Genomic DNA, 17,383 nt, shown 5'->3' with positions numbered 1-17,383 from the left:
GAATATGGTTCCCTATTTGAATGAGTGGAGGGGATTGTGTCACCTCACTACCAAGCACAAAATTTGTGTTTGGTACCAAGATATATATATATATATATATGAGAAATATGGGTATGCTTGGTACTAAGCACATATTTTATGCTTGGTAGTGAGGTGACACAATCCCCTCCACTCATTCAAATGGGGGACCACATTCACATAGGTTGAGCAATGCATGAGGATATGCAACCATTTGAATGAGTGGAGAGATTATGTCACCTTACTACCAAGCATAGCTTTTGTGCTTGGTACCAAGCACAAAAAATGGTGTTTGGTAGTGAGGTGTCACATTGCCCTCCACTCATTGAAATTAAGGCTCATACTCACATAGGTTGAGAAGTTATTGGAAATGACAAAGAGTGGATGGGAATGTGACATCTAAGTACCAAGCACCAAATTTGTGCTTGGTACCAAGCATACTCATTTCTCTCACTCGTGTTAACTTAGGTGGATAGCAAAAAGTAACCCACCAAACTTTTTAGCAACTCATATTGCCTAGGAATCCTTGCATGATATGAATTTTTTTATATTAATAAATAAGTGGCTAGAAAGTTTGGTGGACATCAACTTAAGTTGATAGGAGTCTTACTATATATATATATATATATTTATATATATATATATATATATATATATATGCAATATGATATAGATACGAATACAGGTACATAAGCAAAAAATCTGGATCCTTATCCGAATATCCAAATGTATGTATCGATCATGAAGTGAAATTGTTTTGACCAATAAATAAATGGATTGCGGATCAATTCTGAGATCCAGAGATCTAATCTTAGCTTTTCAGATATTTCAAACATTTTAATGGACTCTCATTTGAGAAGTTCATTATATTTAAACATCTTTCATACTATAATAATATGTATATTTACTACTGTTATCTATTTTCCTCGTATTCATTTTGCATTCACATATATTTTCCCTTAATCGATGTAAATTTTGACTAATATGGATATGACCTTTTCTTACTGAGACATAACTGTATTCATATTTAAATCGGTGATAAGTAAGCGCCTAAACGGATACAAGTATGGTAAGTATCATATATGATCCATATCCGATCCATTTGCACAATTAGAAATCATAAGTGGATACGAAAAGTTTATGGTGTATATTGGTATTAACATAGGTTTCACAAGGTTAACCATGTAGGATAAAACATGATAAATTCCAAATTCTGAGGATTGGAATCACAGCGCAAAGCATCTTAACAGATGCACATATCTGTTGTATAATTATATGATGTTTTTGTGTCATGTTACAATTTGAAATCACCTCTGATGCTAAAACAAGGATACAGGTGCAAGCGAAATTGTCACGAAGTATGTTAAAATGCAATCAGCACACTTTGCTGACACCACCACAATCACAGAACTTGAAGGATTGCTCCTTATTTAAAGAAGATTTATGAACAGATCAGAATCTCATACTGAAGTGTGTCCGCAAAAACAAAAGTTCATTTATTACATGGAGAAAACATCGTAACAAATGTATTGAAGTTACTACCATCACAGTAGTCATACAAATGAATGCCCTACCATCCATCATATCTTATACCCAATTGTACTGTATTAGATAATTGTTTAAATGCAATAATCTCCATTAACTGAAGAATGATGCCTTACATAATTTATGTGACGAGATGGTCAGAATCAGAAGTGCCTAGACATAGGATCAAGAATGTTCAAGAGAATAATTGAGAGAATATATCATCAAAATCGGTAGATCAGTTCTTACTAAATCATTTATTTATTTATTTATTATTTATTTTTATGCTTAGGTTTTTCACAGAGAGAGTGTGTAGTTCGGGCTAGAGAAAAAGAATAATGGTTCAAGTTGGAAAATTTCCCCCCTTAAGCCAAAGTAATGTGTGATGTTAACTATATATGTCGCTTCTCTTATGCTTATATATTACCTTCATAAACTCAAAGTAACCAATGTCCACACTTAATATGACACTAAATCATTTATTTATTTATTTAAACCCATAATTTCATACTCAACACTTAGCAAGTCTAACAAGAACAGACAGAGATAACACTAGAAACCCTAGCTAAGCGCAAGCATAACCTCTTGACGTCAAATTAAAGAAAAATCCGCCAAAAATAGAGAGAACTGACCCTCAGAGTTCTAGAAGCTTCAGCAGCCGGCGCTGAGGAGGACCCCGCCTGAAGGTTGGAGGAGGAGGCGGAGAGGCAATCCGCCACCGCTCGCCGGAGAGGTCCGGCGGCTTCTTTGCCGGAGGCACCGGCCTCTGGTGCCTCTGCGACGACGTCGGTCCGTACAATCTCGAGCTCGACGAACTCCTCGAAGGGCTGTAGTTCAAAGCCCTCCGAGAACCGTGCAGCTCATCCAAAGCCATCGCTTTTCTCCCCGTTGATCTCTCTTTTCTTCGATTTTCCTTAATTTATTACTCTCGATCTCGATTATTACGAATCAACATTTGAAGCGAAGAAGAATCAAAGCGATTTTGGGGGAGAGAGAGAGAGAGAGAGATCGAAATCGAGAGCACAGATCCTTAGTTTTGGTGTTTATGCTCCCTTCGAAACTCACGCACCCAGGGTTAGCCCTACAGCGGACCCCGCATGAGCGTGGAACAACGCCCGCTGTCGTCTCTGAGGAGCTGGGTGCACGTAAGATCCGCGCCATTACAGCTGGCGCTGCTGCGTGGGCCCCACACCATCGTGCTTTCTGTTATAATATAGTCGGGATAATTCGGGGACGTGACTCTTGAAAACCGGAAAGAGACCAAGGGGGTTTTATTAGAGGAGGGGTGGGCCCGCGGACAGTCTTTTCCATTAAAAGGTGGATTCATTCGTCAGATTGCGGGGCGGACGAAGGAAATAGTTTTGCCAAATTAATTAGATGGAAGATTCTGAAATTGGACAGTGGATCTAATGGATGTGTCATGTGTGTGGTCAGGTTCATGGTTATATTTTGGGTGCGTGGAAGAAAACGACTGGGGGTTTATTAGCTGGCAATGTCGAGGGCCGGTTCAAAGAGGAGTTGATTTGATCAAACCCGAGGGGGACTCATTAGGTACCCAAACTGTGTCATGCCACACGCGCAGACGCTGCCCAAAAATTCATAAATGGCCAAAGAGGATCAGAATAGATTTTTAGCTGGCCGCCCATGCTTCTAAATGAATTACCACTTTTTTTTATAAGACTTGGTTTGGTATAAGAGGTATAATGAGCGAAAGGTAAGGTAAGGTAATGTTCGATGAGGGGTAAGAAGGGAAACATCTTTTCTAGTTCTCATTTGAAGAAATTTTCAAATCACCTCAACGGAATTTGTTTTTTAAAAGAAACAGACCACATTCACTTTTAATTTTAGAAATCGACAAACTTTGAGTTAATTGCGGTACTATTTAGTCGGGTACATAAATTTTTAGTTAATTTTGCATATTTTCTCTCCTTCCCGAGTTGTGTCCCTCCAAATTGGAGAGACTCAGCTCTCTCCCTTTTCACTTTCTAGTTCATTTTATATTTCCTCTCTCCTTATTTTATTTTACTCTGCTTCACTTTACCCTCTAAAACTCCCGACCAAAGAAAATTTTTAATTTTGTCACTCAGCTTACTCTATTTCCCTTCCACCATAACTTTACACATTTCAGTTTTCCAATTGACAAACAAGATTTGCAAATAAAAAGGGAGGGGAAATTATTGCACTCTTCCTTTATGATTCCTATCCTTCAGCTCCCAAAAGTAAACATAAATCTACATCAAACATACTTTAGCACGTGCAAAGCGTGTGCCCTTCGGTAAAGTGAAGCCCCTTCAAGTTTGATTCTACACAGTATCCCACTGGTCCAGCCTCTTACGAGCATAGAAAACTGCTACAACATGTGTCAGCCTTAACAGAAAATTGGCATACAAACATTGCATTAAATACGTTAAAGAGGGAGATTTTTTTAAAGACCTTTTTTTTTGCTAAATAATTAGCAAAACCGACCGTTTTGCTAATTATTTATCAAAATCGATCTATTTTTGGCTAACATGCCAAAAAGAGATCGGTTTTGCTGAATAAGCTCTTCGAAACATACGGGACTATTAGTCTCGTATGTTTAGTTGTCTTTAATTGGCAACTAATAATACGCTAGAAACCCCACGGGACTACTAGTCGCGTGGGTTTATGTTATGACTTCACAAAACGTACGGGACTAGTAGTCTCGTACGTTAAGCAGAAACTCTGCTTCTGCGTGCCAAACAAATCCACGGGACTAGTAGTCCCATGGATTTGTCAAGCTATATAAGGCCCAATGTTGCCCTAATTTCAATTGTGCCCCAAAAATTAGGGCACAACAATCTCTCTCGTTCTCTCTTTCTCTCCCAGCCGAAACCCCCAATCTCTCTTGTTAGCTTTTGGTTGCTCATATATATCATTATATCTTTTTATGTAATTGTAGATAGATGATATGGACGAGATAGAGGGGATTGCAAATGAGGGCATAACTACCGCCGCAGGAGATTCAGTACATGTATCGATATTGCATCAGAAAGTGGTGAGGATTCGTAGAGCTCTTCATCAACTCATGAGGATCGGCATGAAGGTCGTGAACAGATGACGCATGAGGAGAGGGTATATGCGCACCGACGAAGACGTGGTAGATCTTACACGCACGACAATGAAGCTAGTCCGTCACAACCCCACACACAACCGGAGAGCGAGCACATATAAGCTCAAGTCGAAGGAGGCCGCCAACGATTTGAGTGGGTGCGAAGAGGGAGAGAACTGGGGAGGGGCGGACTTTTAGGTTGTTAGCGTTTCTGCTTAGACTATATATTAGCGTATGGATAGACTTGATACGTTTAGATTTGTTTAGCTTAGACTATATATTGTCATATGAATAGACTTGATACATTTGGATTTGTTTAGAGTATTATATCGCATTGATATGTATATGACATATATATTGTGTTGTGATATTGTGAATTGATTAAATGTGTTATTATCCAGTGTTTATTTTTTAACATTTATAACTTTTATAAATATTATACTATATATCAATGTATACGAAGTGGATGCTATATTTTTGCGCAAATTTTGGTCAAAAAACATTGTATATGAAGCAATAAATGCATGTGCATGTTTTGAGTGTGTCCATGGAATCCACGAGACTAATCTATGAGACTAGTAGTCCCGTGGATTTGCTGGGCACGATGTGAGCTTTTTTGCTTAACGTACGGGACTATTAGTCTCGTACTTTAGTAGTCCTGTACGTTAAGTGAAGTAATAACAAAAACACACGGGAGTCCCGTGGGTTTTCTAGCGTGGTATTAGTCGCTAATTAATGGTAACTAAACATATGAGACTACTAGTCTCGTATGTTTCGAATAGCTCATTTAGAGCATCTCCAACCCAAAAACCCAAAATGGTGTAGTTCTTACACCAAGTTTGTGTAGTTTTTACACCAAATCACTATTTCATCTCCAACCCATTACACCAAATGTTACACCAAAAAGAATATCATCTCCAACCCATTACACCAAATGTTACACCAAAAAGAATATTCATTTTATTATTCTTATCTTTTAATATTTTTATCTATTTAAAATATTTAACAAATTATATAATTATATAATACATTACATATTAGGGGTGGGCAAAAACCCAAAAAAACCGGTTCAACCGAAAAAACCGCCCGAAAAAACGGACCGGTTAACCGAACCGAATTAAATGGATGAGAAGAAGTCTCTAAACCGTCCGAACCGAATTAAATCGGTTTGGATCCGGTTTGAACCCCTGAACCGCCCAAAAAAAACCGACCCGAATTTTGTTGGGCGGTTTAGAGACTAAACTTATACCTCAAAACTTTTCCTGTTATCATCCAATAGATTCAAACGGCGCAAGGAGCAGTTTCAAGCAATGAGTACAACAATATCACAGAAAAATATCCTTGAGAACTAAGTAAAGATTCAAATCAATCCAGAAAATTTGTTATGCACATGATGCATTTATAAAAGATGCATATGCTACATTATATGAACAATATCATACAAAACATCACTCCCCCGTGTAATTAAATAAACTTAAACTTTAGTTAAAAAATTTCGCAGAAAAGATCTTGAGAATTACATAAGATTCAAATCAATCACAAAATGTGTTATGTACATGATACTTACAAGAGATAAGCATGCTGTATTATATGAACAACATCTTTAAAACATCAGTTCTCTGCGTAATTATATCAACTCAAAACTTTATTCTAAAGATGATAACCAGTCTAATAAAGCTTTGTTGGCGAGCTTAGGAACCTCATCATGAGGACAATGCCCAGCTTGCAAATCCACAACAGAAGTCTTTGGATAGAACTCTTTACAAATTCAAAACCGAAACCGAACCGAATTTCGGTTGGGCCGAATATTCGGATGAAGGGGAAAAAATCTGGATCTGGATGAGAGTTTTGAGAATCCGAAAAATTCGGATTGGATGCGGATTGGGCATAAAACCGAACCGAACCGAATATGCCCAGCCCTATTACATATAATTAATTACAATAATATATTTTATGAATAAAATAAAAATATAAAAAGAACAATATTTTGACACAAGTAACTGATCCAAAACTACATGAGTTTCTTGTACAAGAACAATCAAGAATTATGCATAAAAAACTAAACAAGGTGAAGGATCTCATAATACCGGTTCCGGTACTTTTCCTCAATATTTCGAGCATCTTCGTCCTTCTGATAATAATTTCCCAGAATACTAAAATGTTGTTTTAGTTTACGTTCAATGTTCTATTTTTCTTTAATTTTAATGTATTGCAATTAGTGTTAATTTTTAATGTCCTAATTTATGTGTAATTTTTTTATATGTCCTAATGTTTATGTTGTATTTTTTTAAATCTAAATGGAGTAGTTTTTCTTATTTCTTCATTTGGTTCTAATATTATGAAATTTTAAGTGTTTGGATTAAATTATCTATTTTTTCCAATTGTTGAATTTTATTTTAATAATTATTTTATACTTTAATTTCATTATAATAGTTAATATAAAATAATATATATTATTAATACAAATATAAATAATAAAAGAAAAAAACTTGTGCTGTTGCTACAGTGTTGCACCATTTCTGGTGCAACAGTGTAGCATCCCGCTATTTTAACGGGGTGTTTGACGCTCCATTGGTGTGCCAAAACACTCCAAAATGGAGTTTTGGCGCTCCATTGGAGACGCCCTTAGCAAAATCGACCGTTTTTTGCTAATTATTTAGCAAAAAGTGCCTTTTTTTAAAATCTTCCGTGAAAGAGAGGTGATTTGCTCAGTTGCATAAGTTCTCAAGTAGCACTCATCAACATATTGAAGTGCAATATTTACACGGGCTAACAGCTGAACAGCAGTGCAGATATATGCACACCCATACCATTTTATGCATACCACCACTATATACAACTATTCAAGCCAGGCACAACATCTACACGGTTCAGAACTCAGATAATCTCTCTCTTCGCTAAAGTGTGTGTTGTGAGCGTTAAGGCAATGAAATAGTACAGGAAAGCTTTTCGATATGTTAAGCAGTTATGATAGAAGAGCTTATGTCTACATCTCTGCAACCGGAGTGCTCGACTCACCACCCAGGTTCCCACCTGTCCACCTCTTTAGCATTTCTAATGCTGCCTTAGGCTGGTCCATGGGAACCATGTGACCGGCATCATGTACCTACAAAAGGAAAATACTGGTCAGGTTGTGAAATACCCTGCGCACCAGTTTAGCAGCTAATAAGGGGTCTTGCTATCCACTAAGAGAGTTGCTAGTCATTTATGGGTTTAATGGAAACCCCTTGGCGGAGCTTGTCCTGACTGGAAGTTTCATCACAGCTCCTTGACAGCCGCCTGCTGTAGACATTTTAACGAGTCCTTTAAAAGACAGATACTTGAATTATCCATGCTCATTTCTGAAACCTTTTCGTGGAATTGGCTAGAACAATAACAAAGTAACAGCGAAGAAATTTTTCTGATACATAGGATACTGCCCAGAAATCTCACAACAAATACCCCATCCAAGTTGGCTGTTGTCTGTTGACAAGCGTTCATAATGGCTACTAGTTTTAGCTTTTAGCTTTTCGAGTATCAAAGGAGAGAATGTGTAGTCAGGATGTTGCGCTAATGAACAGAAAGCAAAGTGAAGGTGTCTAGTGAAGTGCTTACTTTGAGGAAACTTAGAGGACCGTATGTTTTTAAAGATCCTGCCTCAGTGCCGTCAACAGTAAATGGTAACATAGGAGCTCCTGCAAAGATTTTATGACCAGACCATTCCATGGAATTAACCCACCTGAAATTCCCTGTAAAGATGAAAGAATATGCAATTAATCATCTGGCAGAAGTGTGCTGTTTGTCTTTCGGTTACCAATTTGAAAGTGGAAATTAATAGATATACTAGAAGAAGACAAGTTTCGTTCATATTTGTTTTTAGAGTTCATCAACTAGTATGCAGAAGGCTGTGTTGGGGTTAATCTATCGACAACACGTGCCCTCCGGATCTTGTGACGAACAAATAGCAAGCAAGAACTAACAACAAAACAAAAACTTGCAGGAAAGAACAAATAAAGAAGAGAACACAAGATCAAACGAGGTTCGGCAATCGTGCCTACGTTCTCGGGAGCCACGCCAGAAATTTCCTCGATTATTGATGAAGATTACAATGCTTGCAAACAGCTATTTCTCTCTCTGAGATCTCTCTCTCAAAGTGTTCAAAAGACTCTCTCTTTTTCATGTGTTAACTCTGACAAAGACGTTCATATATATATATAAACCCTAGTTCAAACGAATTCCCAAACGAATCAGGAAACGGGTAAAACCCGTCATCGGTCGACTGATGCACTTGCATCGGTCGACTGATAAGAGCTTCTCAGTCTGCTTCGTGCACAATATCGATCAACCAATGTTTCCTGTCGGTTAACTGACCAGAGGAATTTTTTCAGCTTGTTTTTGTCAGTCCAATCGGTCGACCGATAGGCTTGTTCGGTCGACCGATTGTTGGGAATTCGAAACAATCAATCGAACCCTTGCCCTTCCGGACCTTGTGTTGAAAGTAGGAAAATAGGAATAAAACCACAAATAAAGATCTAACTTGCAAAAAAAATAGTAAAGGAGATGAACACACAGGTTTAACGAGGTTCGGCAACGTGCCTACGTCCTCGGGAGCCACACCACACAATCTCTTTATTAATTGAAGAAGAAAAATACAAGCTCTCAAACAAGGGATTAATCCTCTGAGATTCTCTCTCTTTGCAGTCAAAAAGCTCTTCTTTTGATGTAGTACAAACCCTAAAATCGTTTGGGGTATATATAGAATCCTGGTTGAAACAGAATCCCAAAAGGAACAGGAAACTGCCAAAACTATTCGCGGTCGACCGGCCCGATCGACCGATCAGATTCCAGAGAGTTTGGCGGTCGACCGGCGCGGTCGATCTGCCACTGCGGTCGACCGCACAGTCTTCTGACTGTTTTCTTCGTCTTTTCGATTGCAGCTTCGGGTCTACACACTTAGACTAACAATCTCCCACTTGGAGACCAAAGTGCCTGCAATGAGTTCCCCCGAACTCTCCCCTTCTTCGCATGTATCTTTTCTCCGAAAAAAATCTTCCTTCAATCAACAATATCCCGGCGATCTCGCCTGTCCTCGTAGTGTGGCTCCGCCTTCATCTTCTACTCGTGAAGGCCAACTGAAGTTGCGCACAACTCCAGTTTCTCAATGGTGACTGCCTTCGTCAACATGTCCGCCGGATTTTGACTCCCCAAAATCTTCATTAAATGCAACTTTCCGTCCTCGATCAGCGAGCGTATAAAATGATATTTGACGTCGATGTGCTTCGTTCTGGCATGATATACTGGATTCTTGACAAGATGTATAGCGCTCTGGCTATCACAATAAAGAACTCCTCTCTCTTGCTTCAGATCCAACTCTTCCAAGCACCCGTTCAACCAGATCATCTCCTTGCTTGCTTCAGTCATCGCGACATACTCAGCCTCGGTTGTTGATAAAGTCACAATCTTCTGCAGACGTGAGACCCAGCTCATTGCTGTCGACGCTAAGGTATAAACATACCCCGTGGTGCTTCGCCTCGTATCATGATCACCGACGAAGTCTGCATCCACGTATCCTTGCAGTACCAATTCCTTCCTCCTGAAACATAGTGGTTTGTTTGTTGTCCCTCTCAAGTACCGCATTATCCACTTCACGCTTTAGCATTCTGCATGTTGAACCTCCTAAGTACCTTCTCAATGTATTCAGCTTGGCTCAAACTCAATGTCCCTTCAGCTTCATCCCTACTGATTCGCATCCCTAGAATCTGCTTCGCTGCACCCAGATCCTTCATTGCAAATTCCTTTGCTAGCTGCCTCTTCAAACTGTTTATCTCTTCTAAACACGGTCCTGCTACCAACATGTCATCAACATATAATAACAAAATAATGAAGCTGGACTCGAACCTTTTGAAATAACAGCAATGATCCGAATTGCATCTTCTGTAGCCATTATTCTGCATGAAATTATCAAACTTCTTATACCACTGTCTCGGAGCCTGTTTCAAACCATATAAGCTCTTCTTGAGCTTGCACACCATCTCTTCCTTTCTTTCTTCAATGAAACCAACAGGTTGCTTCATGTAGATTTCTTCATCCAAGTCAACATGAAGAAATGCAGTCTTCACATCTAACTGCTCAAGGAAGAGGTCTTCTGGAGCTACCAAACTCAACACCACTCTGATGGATGTGAGTTTCACAACAGGGAAAAATATCTCCGTGTAGTCTACTCCTTCCCGCTGTTGAAACCCCTTCACGACTAATATGACCTTGAATCTCTTGCTTCCATCACTCTCCTGCTTGACCCGGTAGACCCATTTATTGTGCAAGGCTTTCTTCTGTGCAGGTAGCAGGGCTAACTCTCATGTCTCATTAGTGAGTAGAGAATCCATCTCCTCCTGCATCGTATGCTCCCACTGCTGAGCTAACTCTCATGTCTCATTAGTGAGTAGAGAATCCATCTCCTCCTGCATCGTATGCTCCCACTGCTGAAATTCACTCACTTGCACTGCCTCTTCATAACACTCCGGCTCTCCGCTATCTATTAAGAGTAGATAATCAAGTGACGAGAGGTATTTGGGATTTGGTTTGGGTATCCGGGATGACCTCCTAAGCTCCACGCCCTGGGTAGTAGCTTCTGCACCTGTAGTCTCCTCCGTTCTACGGTCAGAACTGACATTATCGCCCCCATCTGGAAGTTCCTCCAAATCCATGCACTCGGATCCACCTGTATCTGTAGTGCTGCTCCCACTGCTTTGGCTATTCTTGACATTGTCCCTGTCCTTGTACATCACCTCCTCATTGAATATCACATCCCGGCTCCTGATGATCTTCCTTTTCTTTTCATCCCAAAGGCGATACCCGAACTCATCAATGCCGTATCCAATGAATGTGTACTTCTGTGACTATACCCGAACTCATCAATGCCGTATCCAATGAATGTGTACTTCTGTGACTTAGCTTCTAGCTTGTCCCTGACATGGTCACTGATATGAACATAAGCCACGTAACCAAATACCCACAAGTGTGAGAGATTTATCTTTTTTCCACTCCGAACCTCTTCTGGAATCCCAAAATCTAATGGAACTGATGGTCCGTGATTAATCAGGTAGGCTTCCGTATGCACCGCATCCACCCAAAATATCTTAGGCAGACCTGCATGTAATCGCATGCTCCGCGCACGCTCTGTTAAGGTCCTGTTCATCCTCTCTGCAATGTCGTTCTGCTGCGGCGTCCCTGGAGTAGTCCTCTCTAAGCGAATCCCATTCGTAGCACAGAACCTCTTGAACTCCTCAAGCTCGTATTCTCCACCATTATCTGATCTCAAGCACTTCACCTTCAGATCTGTCTCGTTCTCGACCATGGCCTTCCACTTCTTGAAGATTTCGAACACCTCTAACTTGTGCTTCATGAAGTAAACACACACCTTCCTCAAGTGATCGTCGATAAAGGTGACGTAGTATCTCGAACCGCCAAAAGAAGACACGCTGGCTGGGCCCCATACATCTGTATGAATCAACTCTAGCTTCTAAGCCTTAGGTGGCCTTCCACCCTTCTGGAAACTAACCCTCTTCTGCTTCCCAAAGATGCAGTCTTCACAAACCCCGACTTCCACGGTGTCGATCCCGGTTAGCTTTCCTTGTGAATGTAGAATTTTCATCCCCTTCTCGCTCATGTGTCCCAGCTTGTTGTGCCACAGATCTGTATTTTCCTTGCCAGCTGCAATTACGAGGGTGTCACTCGCATGTGAAGTGAGGTAGAGAGTTCCTGTTTTATTGCCTCAGACAACAACCATAGTACCGTTGGAGATTCTCCACGAATCCCCGGTGAATGTCGAAACGTAACCTTCTGCTTCAAGCTGTCCCACCGAAACAAGATTCCTCTTCAGCTTCGGCACGTGTCTCACGTTCTTCAAATTCCATTTAGAGCCCTTTATCTGTATCTGAACGTCGCCCTTTCTAACAATATTGCAAGGTTCATTGTCTCCCAAGTATACTTTACCAAAGTCCCCTGCTACATAGTTCTGAAGTAGTTTCCTATTAGCAGTGGCGTGGAAAGAAGCTCCTGAGTCGATGACCCAAGAATCAGAATCGCTATCCATAACAAGGATCAAGGCATCCTGCACGATATGAGCCTCCTGCTCACCCGCATCCTTCTTTGGTGCTTTACAGACCGAAGACATATGGCCCTCCTGGCCGCAGTTCCAACACTTCCCTTTGATGGACCTAACCTTCGAGTTCGGCCTCTTCTTCGCTGATTTCGACCGATTCCTGTTCTGGTTCTCTTTCTTCTGGCTTCTGCCTCTCTGCTCGAAACTTAGGGCTGAACCTGAACCTTCTGATTCGGACGATTTCCTTCTAACCTCCTCGGATAGAATCATGCTAACAACCTCATTCCGCTTTAACTTCTCTTTCCCCGCCGAATTGCTGATTGCTGTCACACAACCTGTCCAACTATCCGGCAACTACGATAGTAGTAGAAGGGCCTGCACTTCGTCATCGAACGTGATGTCCACGGAGATAAGTTGATCAACAATCGTGTTGAACTCGCTGAGGTGCATCGTGAAGGACCGTCCTTCTGCCATCTTGAGGTTGAAAAGAGTTTTGACTACATGCACATTGTTTGCTGCCGACGGTTGCTCGTACATCTTCGCGAGCGCTTTCATAAGTCCCACCGTCGTCTTCTCCTTCAGAATATTGTGGGCTACTGATTTGACGAGCGACAACCGGATTTGCCCTAGAGCCTTCCTATCCAGTACCTCCCAATCACCATCTGACTCCGTCGTCTTCTTTCCCTTTTCCTTGCCCAGAAGCGGGCGAGAAGTCTGAACCGTCAAACTTCTCGATCTTTGATTTGTTTTCCTCTGCCATGGCTTTCACACAAATTGCTGAACGAAGCTCTGATACCAGTTGTTGGGGATTCAAAATAATCAATCGAACTCTTGCCCTTCCGGACCTTGTGTTGAAAGTAGGAAAGTAGGAATAAAACCACAAATAAAGATCTAACTTGCAAAAAAAACAGTAAAGGAGATGAACACGCAGATTTAACGAGGTTCGACAACGTGCCTACGTCCTCGGGAGCCACACCACACAATCTCTTTATTAATTGAAGAAGAAAAATACAAGCTCTCAAACAAGGGATTAATCTCTCTGAGATTCTCTCTCTCTTTGCAGCCAAAAAGCTCTCCTTTTTGATGTCTCTAAAACCCTAAAAACGTTTGGGATATATATAGAATCCTGAAACAAAACAGATTCCCAAACAGTTTAGGAAACTGTCTGGACGATGGATCGGTCGACCGTGGAACTGTCTGCTCGTTTTCTCGTCCTTTTGATTCCAGCTTTCATCTCGAACTTTGGGTCTACACCTTAGACTAACACCGATAAGATGGGTTTTCACTGCTTGCTGACTTTTGTTCCCAGGTTTCGGTCTACACACCCAAAACCAACAGGCTGCAACACGCATTAAGGCATAGTCTCCTCAGGAGTGTTATTCTCTATGATACTGATGGAATCACTGTGATGTAAAGTTCTCAAGTTGATTGGATCTAGTTCTGTTATTTGCAGAGACATGTGAAAAAGCATGCCAATCAAGCCTAATATCCACCTAGAAACAAGTGGCAAGACTGAATGAAATAGACGTGCAACCACAGAGAGACATGGAGATAAGGGCAGACAACTGAGAATGCAAAAGATCCTCTTATCTTCTTGGGCATTCAATTTCACCCATTTGACTGTTTATGTTCCCACCAGTCACCTGTTACTTTGTAGAGATGCCCTATCTCTTGGTATAACACACAAAGTCTTCAACTTTATACAGTTTTGAGCTCAAAATCTCTCATACAGATAGAATAACATACTTTTTTTTTAAAGAGTAACAGTCATGTAAAGATGAACATGCATTCGTTTCTTAGATTGTGATCATGGATAAATATGGATGCAGCATAAGTAATCCATGTATTCGTGAAATTAATCTAATGGACATCAAATGCTTTAATCTGCTAAATGGAAACCTCAAAACAAGTGAAGCTGGAAAGTTCTGGGACCTAGATTGAGATTTGAGCAAAACATCAATAAGATTGAAGTCGGCAGCTAAAAGTTAAAATGTGAATAGGTATATAAGCTAACAGATTCAACCGCAATGCTAAATATTCTCTAAATTCAGATGTACTCAGTTCACAACAAAATTTTATATCAGTCTATAAATCATCAAAATAAATTTTCAAGAAAAATTTAACCACAGATGCAACCGAAGGAAACATAATATCCATTGAGACAAGGTTCAGACACAAAATTACCTTTCAACCAATTCTCAATGAATGCTAAAAGAGCTAAGCAATTAAACTGATTTTGGATCTAGCAGAGTGTAACATAAGAGAAGGCACTCATAACTAGATAAAACTAGGTTAAATTTACTACAATCACAAGGTAGATTGTGCACTTACCCAACCAGTTACATATGAGGTCATATTCACCAGCATACACCAACAGTTTGATGCCATCTTCAAGCAGAGCAGGAATACCAACTTCAAGATCCTTCATCCAATCTGTTATCATAGCCTCGTAGACAATGGGACTACACGATACAAATTTCCTGTTGCCGACACCAAGAGCATCTCTGACAGACTGCTGGTTTAAAAACTTATCCATGTTTGAGAAATCGTAACAGAGACTTCCTTCACATTCCTTTCGAATATCATAATACTAAAAGAAAAGAACATGCTTTAATCAGCAACTGAAGACTTTGGCAGTAAGTACCAGCAATTTATGAAAAGTTACACATCTTACGTTTATGTTTCCAGAAAGCAGAATAATGGAAGTGAAGATAGTGTTGCAAACAATATAGGATGCGGCGCATGTTATAACCCCTTTAGGACCTGCCAGATAATGGATAACAGCCATTAAAGACAACTGTGTAAAAGGTTGTCTAATATACTATCTGTGACTCGCAATACAGATAAATACATGAATGATGAATGTATCATTACGGCACAAATGAGAAATTACCACAAAGTCGAATTGCATGTTCACACAAAGGATAAATCTTATTGATTGTGTCATGGGCAGTTTGGCTAATTAGACCCATGTCAAATGCATAGTCAGCATATGCTCCATATTGAATTGCAGGATCAGTGAGGCCATTGCCTATAGCAAAACCCTACAACAAGGAAAAACTCCATACATTAAAAAGAACTCCATGAAGAATTGAAAGCAGCTATGCAGCCAAGTGGCAAACATTCTCAGACTGCTTTTGCTTGTTACGTAGGACAATGGATAATGGATTCATGTTCACCTTTAAGTTTAAATGCAGGCCTTGCTTTTCTTTGTTTCCACGACGGACCCTCTCAACAGTAGCAGGGATATAGTGTCCAGCATATGATTCACCAGCAATATAGAAGTCATTATGCAGGTAGTCTGGATGCTCTTTGAAAAATGTCTATCATCCAATATCATTTATAGAAATTAGTTGGTCACGAGCTAAACAAGTCAACCAATTTCTGGATATCAGCATGAATTCACCTGTAAAAAGTCATATATATCATTGCTTACACCCTTCTCATCATAACGAATGTCGCGTAAGTCTGTACTGTAACTAAATCCAGTACCAGTTGGCTGGTCGACATATATGAGGTTTGATACCTGAAGAACAAATGAAACATAGGTTTTAATTTTAACAAGAAAGACATACTAGTGAGTAATTCATGCATGTTTTTCAAAAAGGCAGATATAGCATGTTGCTTGTAATTTGATTGACTAGCAACTTAAACCAAAAGTAAAGAAAAAGCATTTTAATTAGTCCTGCTTTAATGATGCAACTAAGTTTGATAAAAGAAACAAATAAATTAGTCTCACTTTAATGCTGCAACTAGGGTTCATAAAAGAAACAAATAAATTAGTTTCATTGTATAAATCACCACTCCTACTAGTAACCTGCATATCATGTACACTACCAGAGAACATGTGAGGTTAAGAAGGAAACAACAATTTACTAAGTGTACAACATGGACAGAAGAATCACCATAAAAAATTAATTTAGATGAAGAAGTATTACCTTGTCCCATCCATAGTCATTCCAGATTAGTGACATATTATCAGCAATAAGGAAAGGTCCATTTTCATAAAAAAGGGCCAATTCACTGCTGCAACCAGGACCACCAGTCAGCCAAAGGACAACAGGGTCGCTGCTGCTGCCTCGTGATTCAAAGAAGAAATAGAACATTCTGCAAGAAGCAATACATTATCTCAGAATTAGAATGAAGTGGTTTGACACTCGTACACTCTATATACAGGTGGTGAAGCAAGGATCTACTTCAGAGGTCAACAATATTTTTATAACAGAAGGAAATATAATTCACAATCACCGAGTAGTTCACAAATCAATTAAGAAATATAAACCTCTTTAGCACTAGACAATTTAGATGGCTTTCATTCATCATTTAAATTTCATATGGAGGTTGAGCAAAATTGAAAGATAGAAAAAAAAATGAGCTTTACTAATTACAACTTACTTCAACATGTTACATTGAATTTGACAAAGAAACTTATGAATCACACTATGGACAGACAGTATTTACATAAGACTATGAGTTTTACATTAGAAAATACTGCAAAGAAAAGAAAACAATCAAACACATCACACATAAACAGAATTTAAACTCTGGAAGGTCTATAGATTTTTCATTGTTTTCCATTTTATTTTTTAGGATGCCATATTAGGCAAAAGTAGATCTTTTTAGGAAGTCAAAACAAATACATTTTTCTTCTGATATCAATAACTACCTTTAAGTAAAGTGTGTTGTAGAAA

General features: G+C 39.5%; 2 protein-coding genes across 2 annotated transcripts in view; both read right to left on the bottom strand.

Moving 5' to 3' along the window:
* Window positions 1–2,574, bottom strand: part of LOC109849498 — a 22,464-nt gene extending 19,890 nt beyond the window's left edge. Inside the window, 2 exon segments of the mRNA XM_020419342.1 lie at window positions 2,175–2,278; window positions 2,281–2,574. Of these exon segments, the coding sequence (XP_020274931.1) occupies window positions 2,175–2,278; window positions 2,281–2,416 (240 nt within the window). The 5' untranslated portion in view covers window positions 2,417–2,574.
* Window positions 7,330–17,383, bottom strand: part of LOC109850021 (serine carboxypeptidase-like) — a 14,125-nt gene continuing 4,071 nt past the window's right edge. Inside the window, exons 2-9 of the mRNA XM_020419917.1 lie at window positions 16,631–16,799; window positions 16,099–16,218; window positions 15,872–16,015; window positions 15,586–15,736; window positions 15,367–15,455; window positions 15,024–15,282; window positions 8,207–8,340; window positions 7,330–7,718 (exon numbers count right to left, since the gene is read on the bottom strand). Coding sequence (XP_020275506.1) covers window positions 7,599–7,718; window positions 8,207–8,340; window positions 15,024–15,282; window positions 15,367–15,455; window positions 15,586–15,736; window positions 15,872–16,015; window positions 16,099–16,218; window positions 16,631–16,799 — 1,186 coding nt within the window. The 3' untranslated portion in view covers window positions 7,330–7,598. The remainder of the gene's footprint in view (window positions 7,719–8,206; window positions 8,341–15,023; window positions 15,283–15,366; window positions 15,456–15,585; window positions 15,737–15,871; window positions 16,016–16,098; window positions 16,219–16,630; window positions 16,800–17,383) is intronic.

Source organism: Asparagus officinalis, chromosome 7 (genome assembly GCF_001876935.1).
Source record: "Asparagus officinalis chromosome 7, Aspof.V1, whole genome shotgun sequence".
Classification (NCBI taxonomy): Eukaryota; Viridiplantae; Streptophyta; class Magnoliopsida; order Asparagales; family Asparagaceae; genus Asparagus; species Asparagus officinalis.
This window is presented reverse-complemented; position numbering and strand designations above follow the sequence as displayed.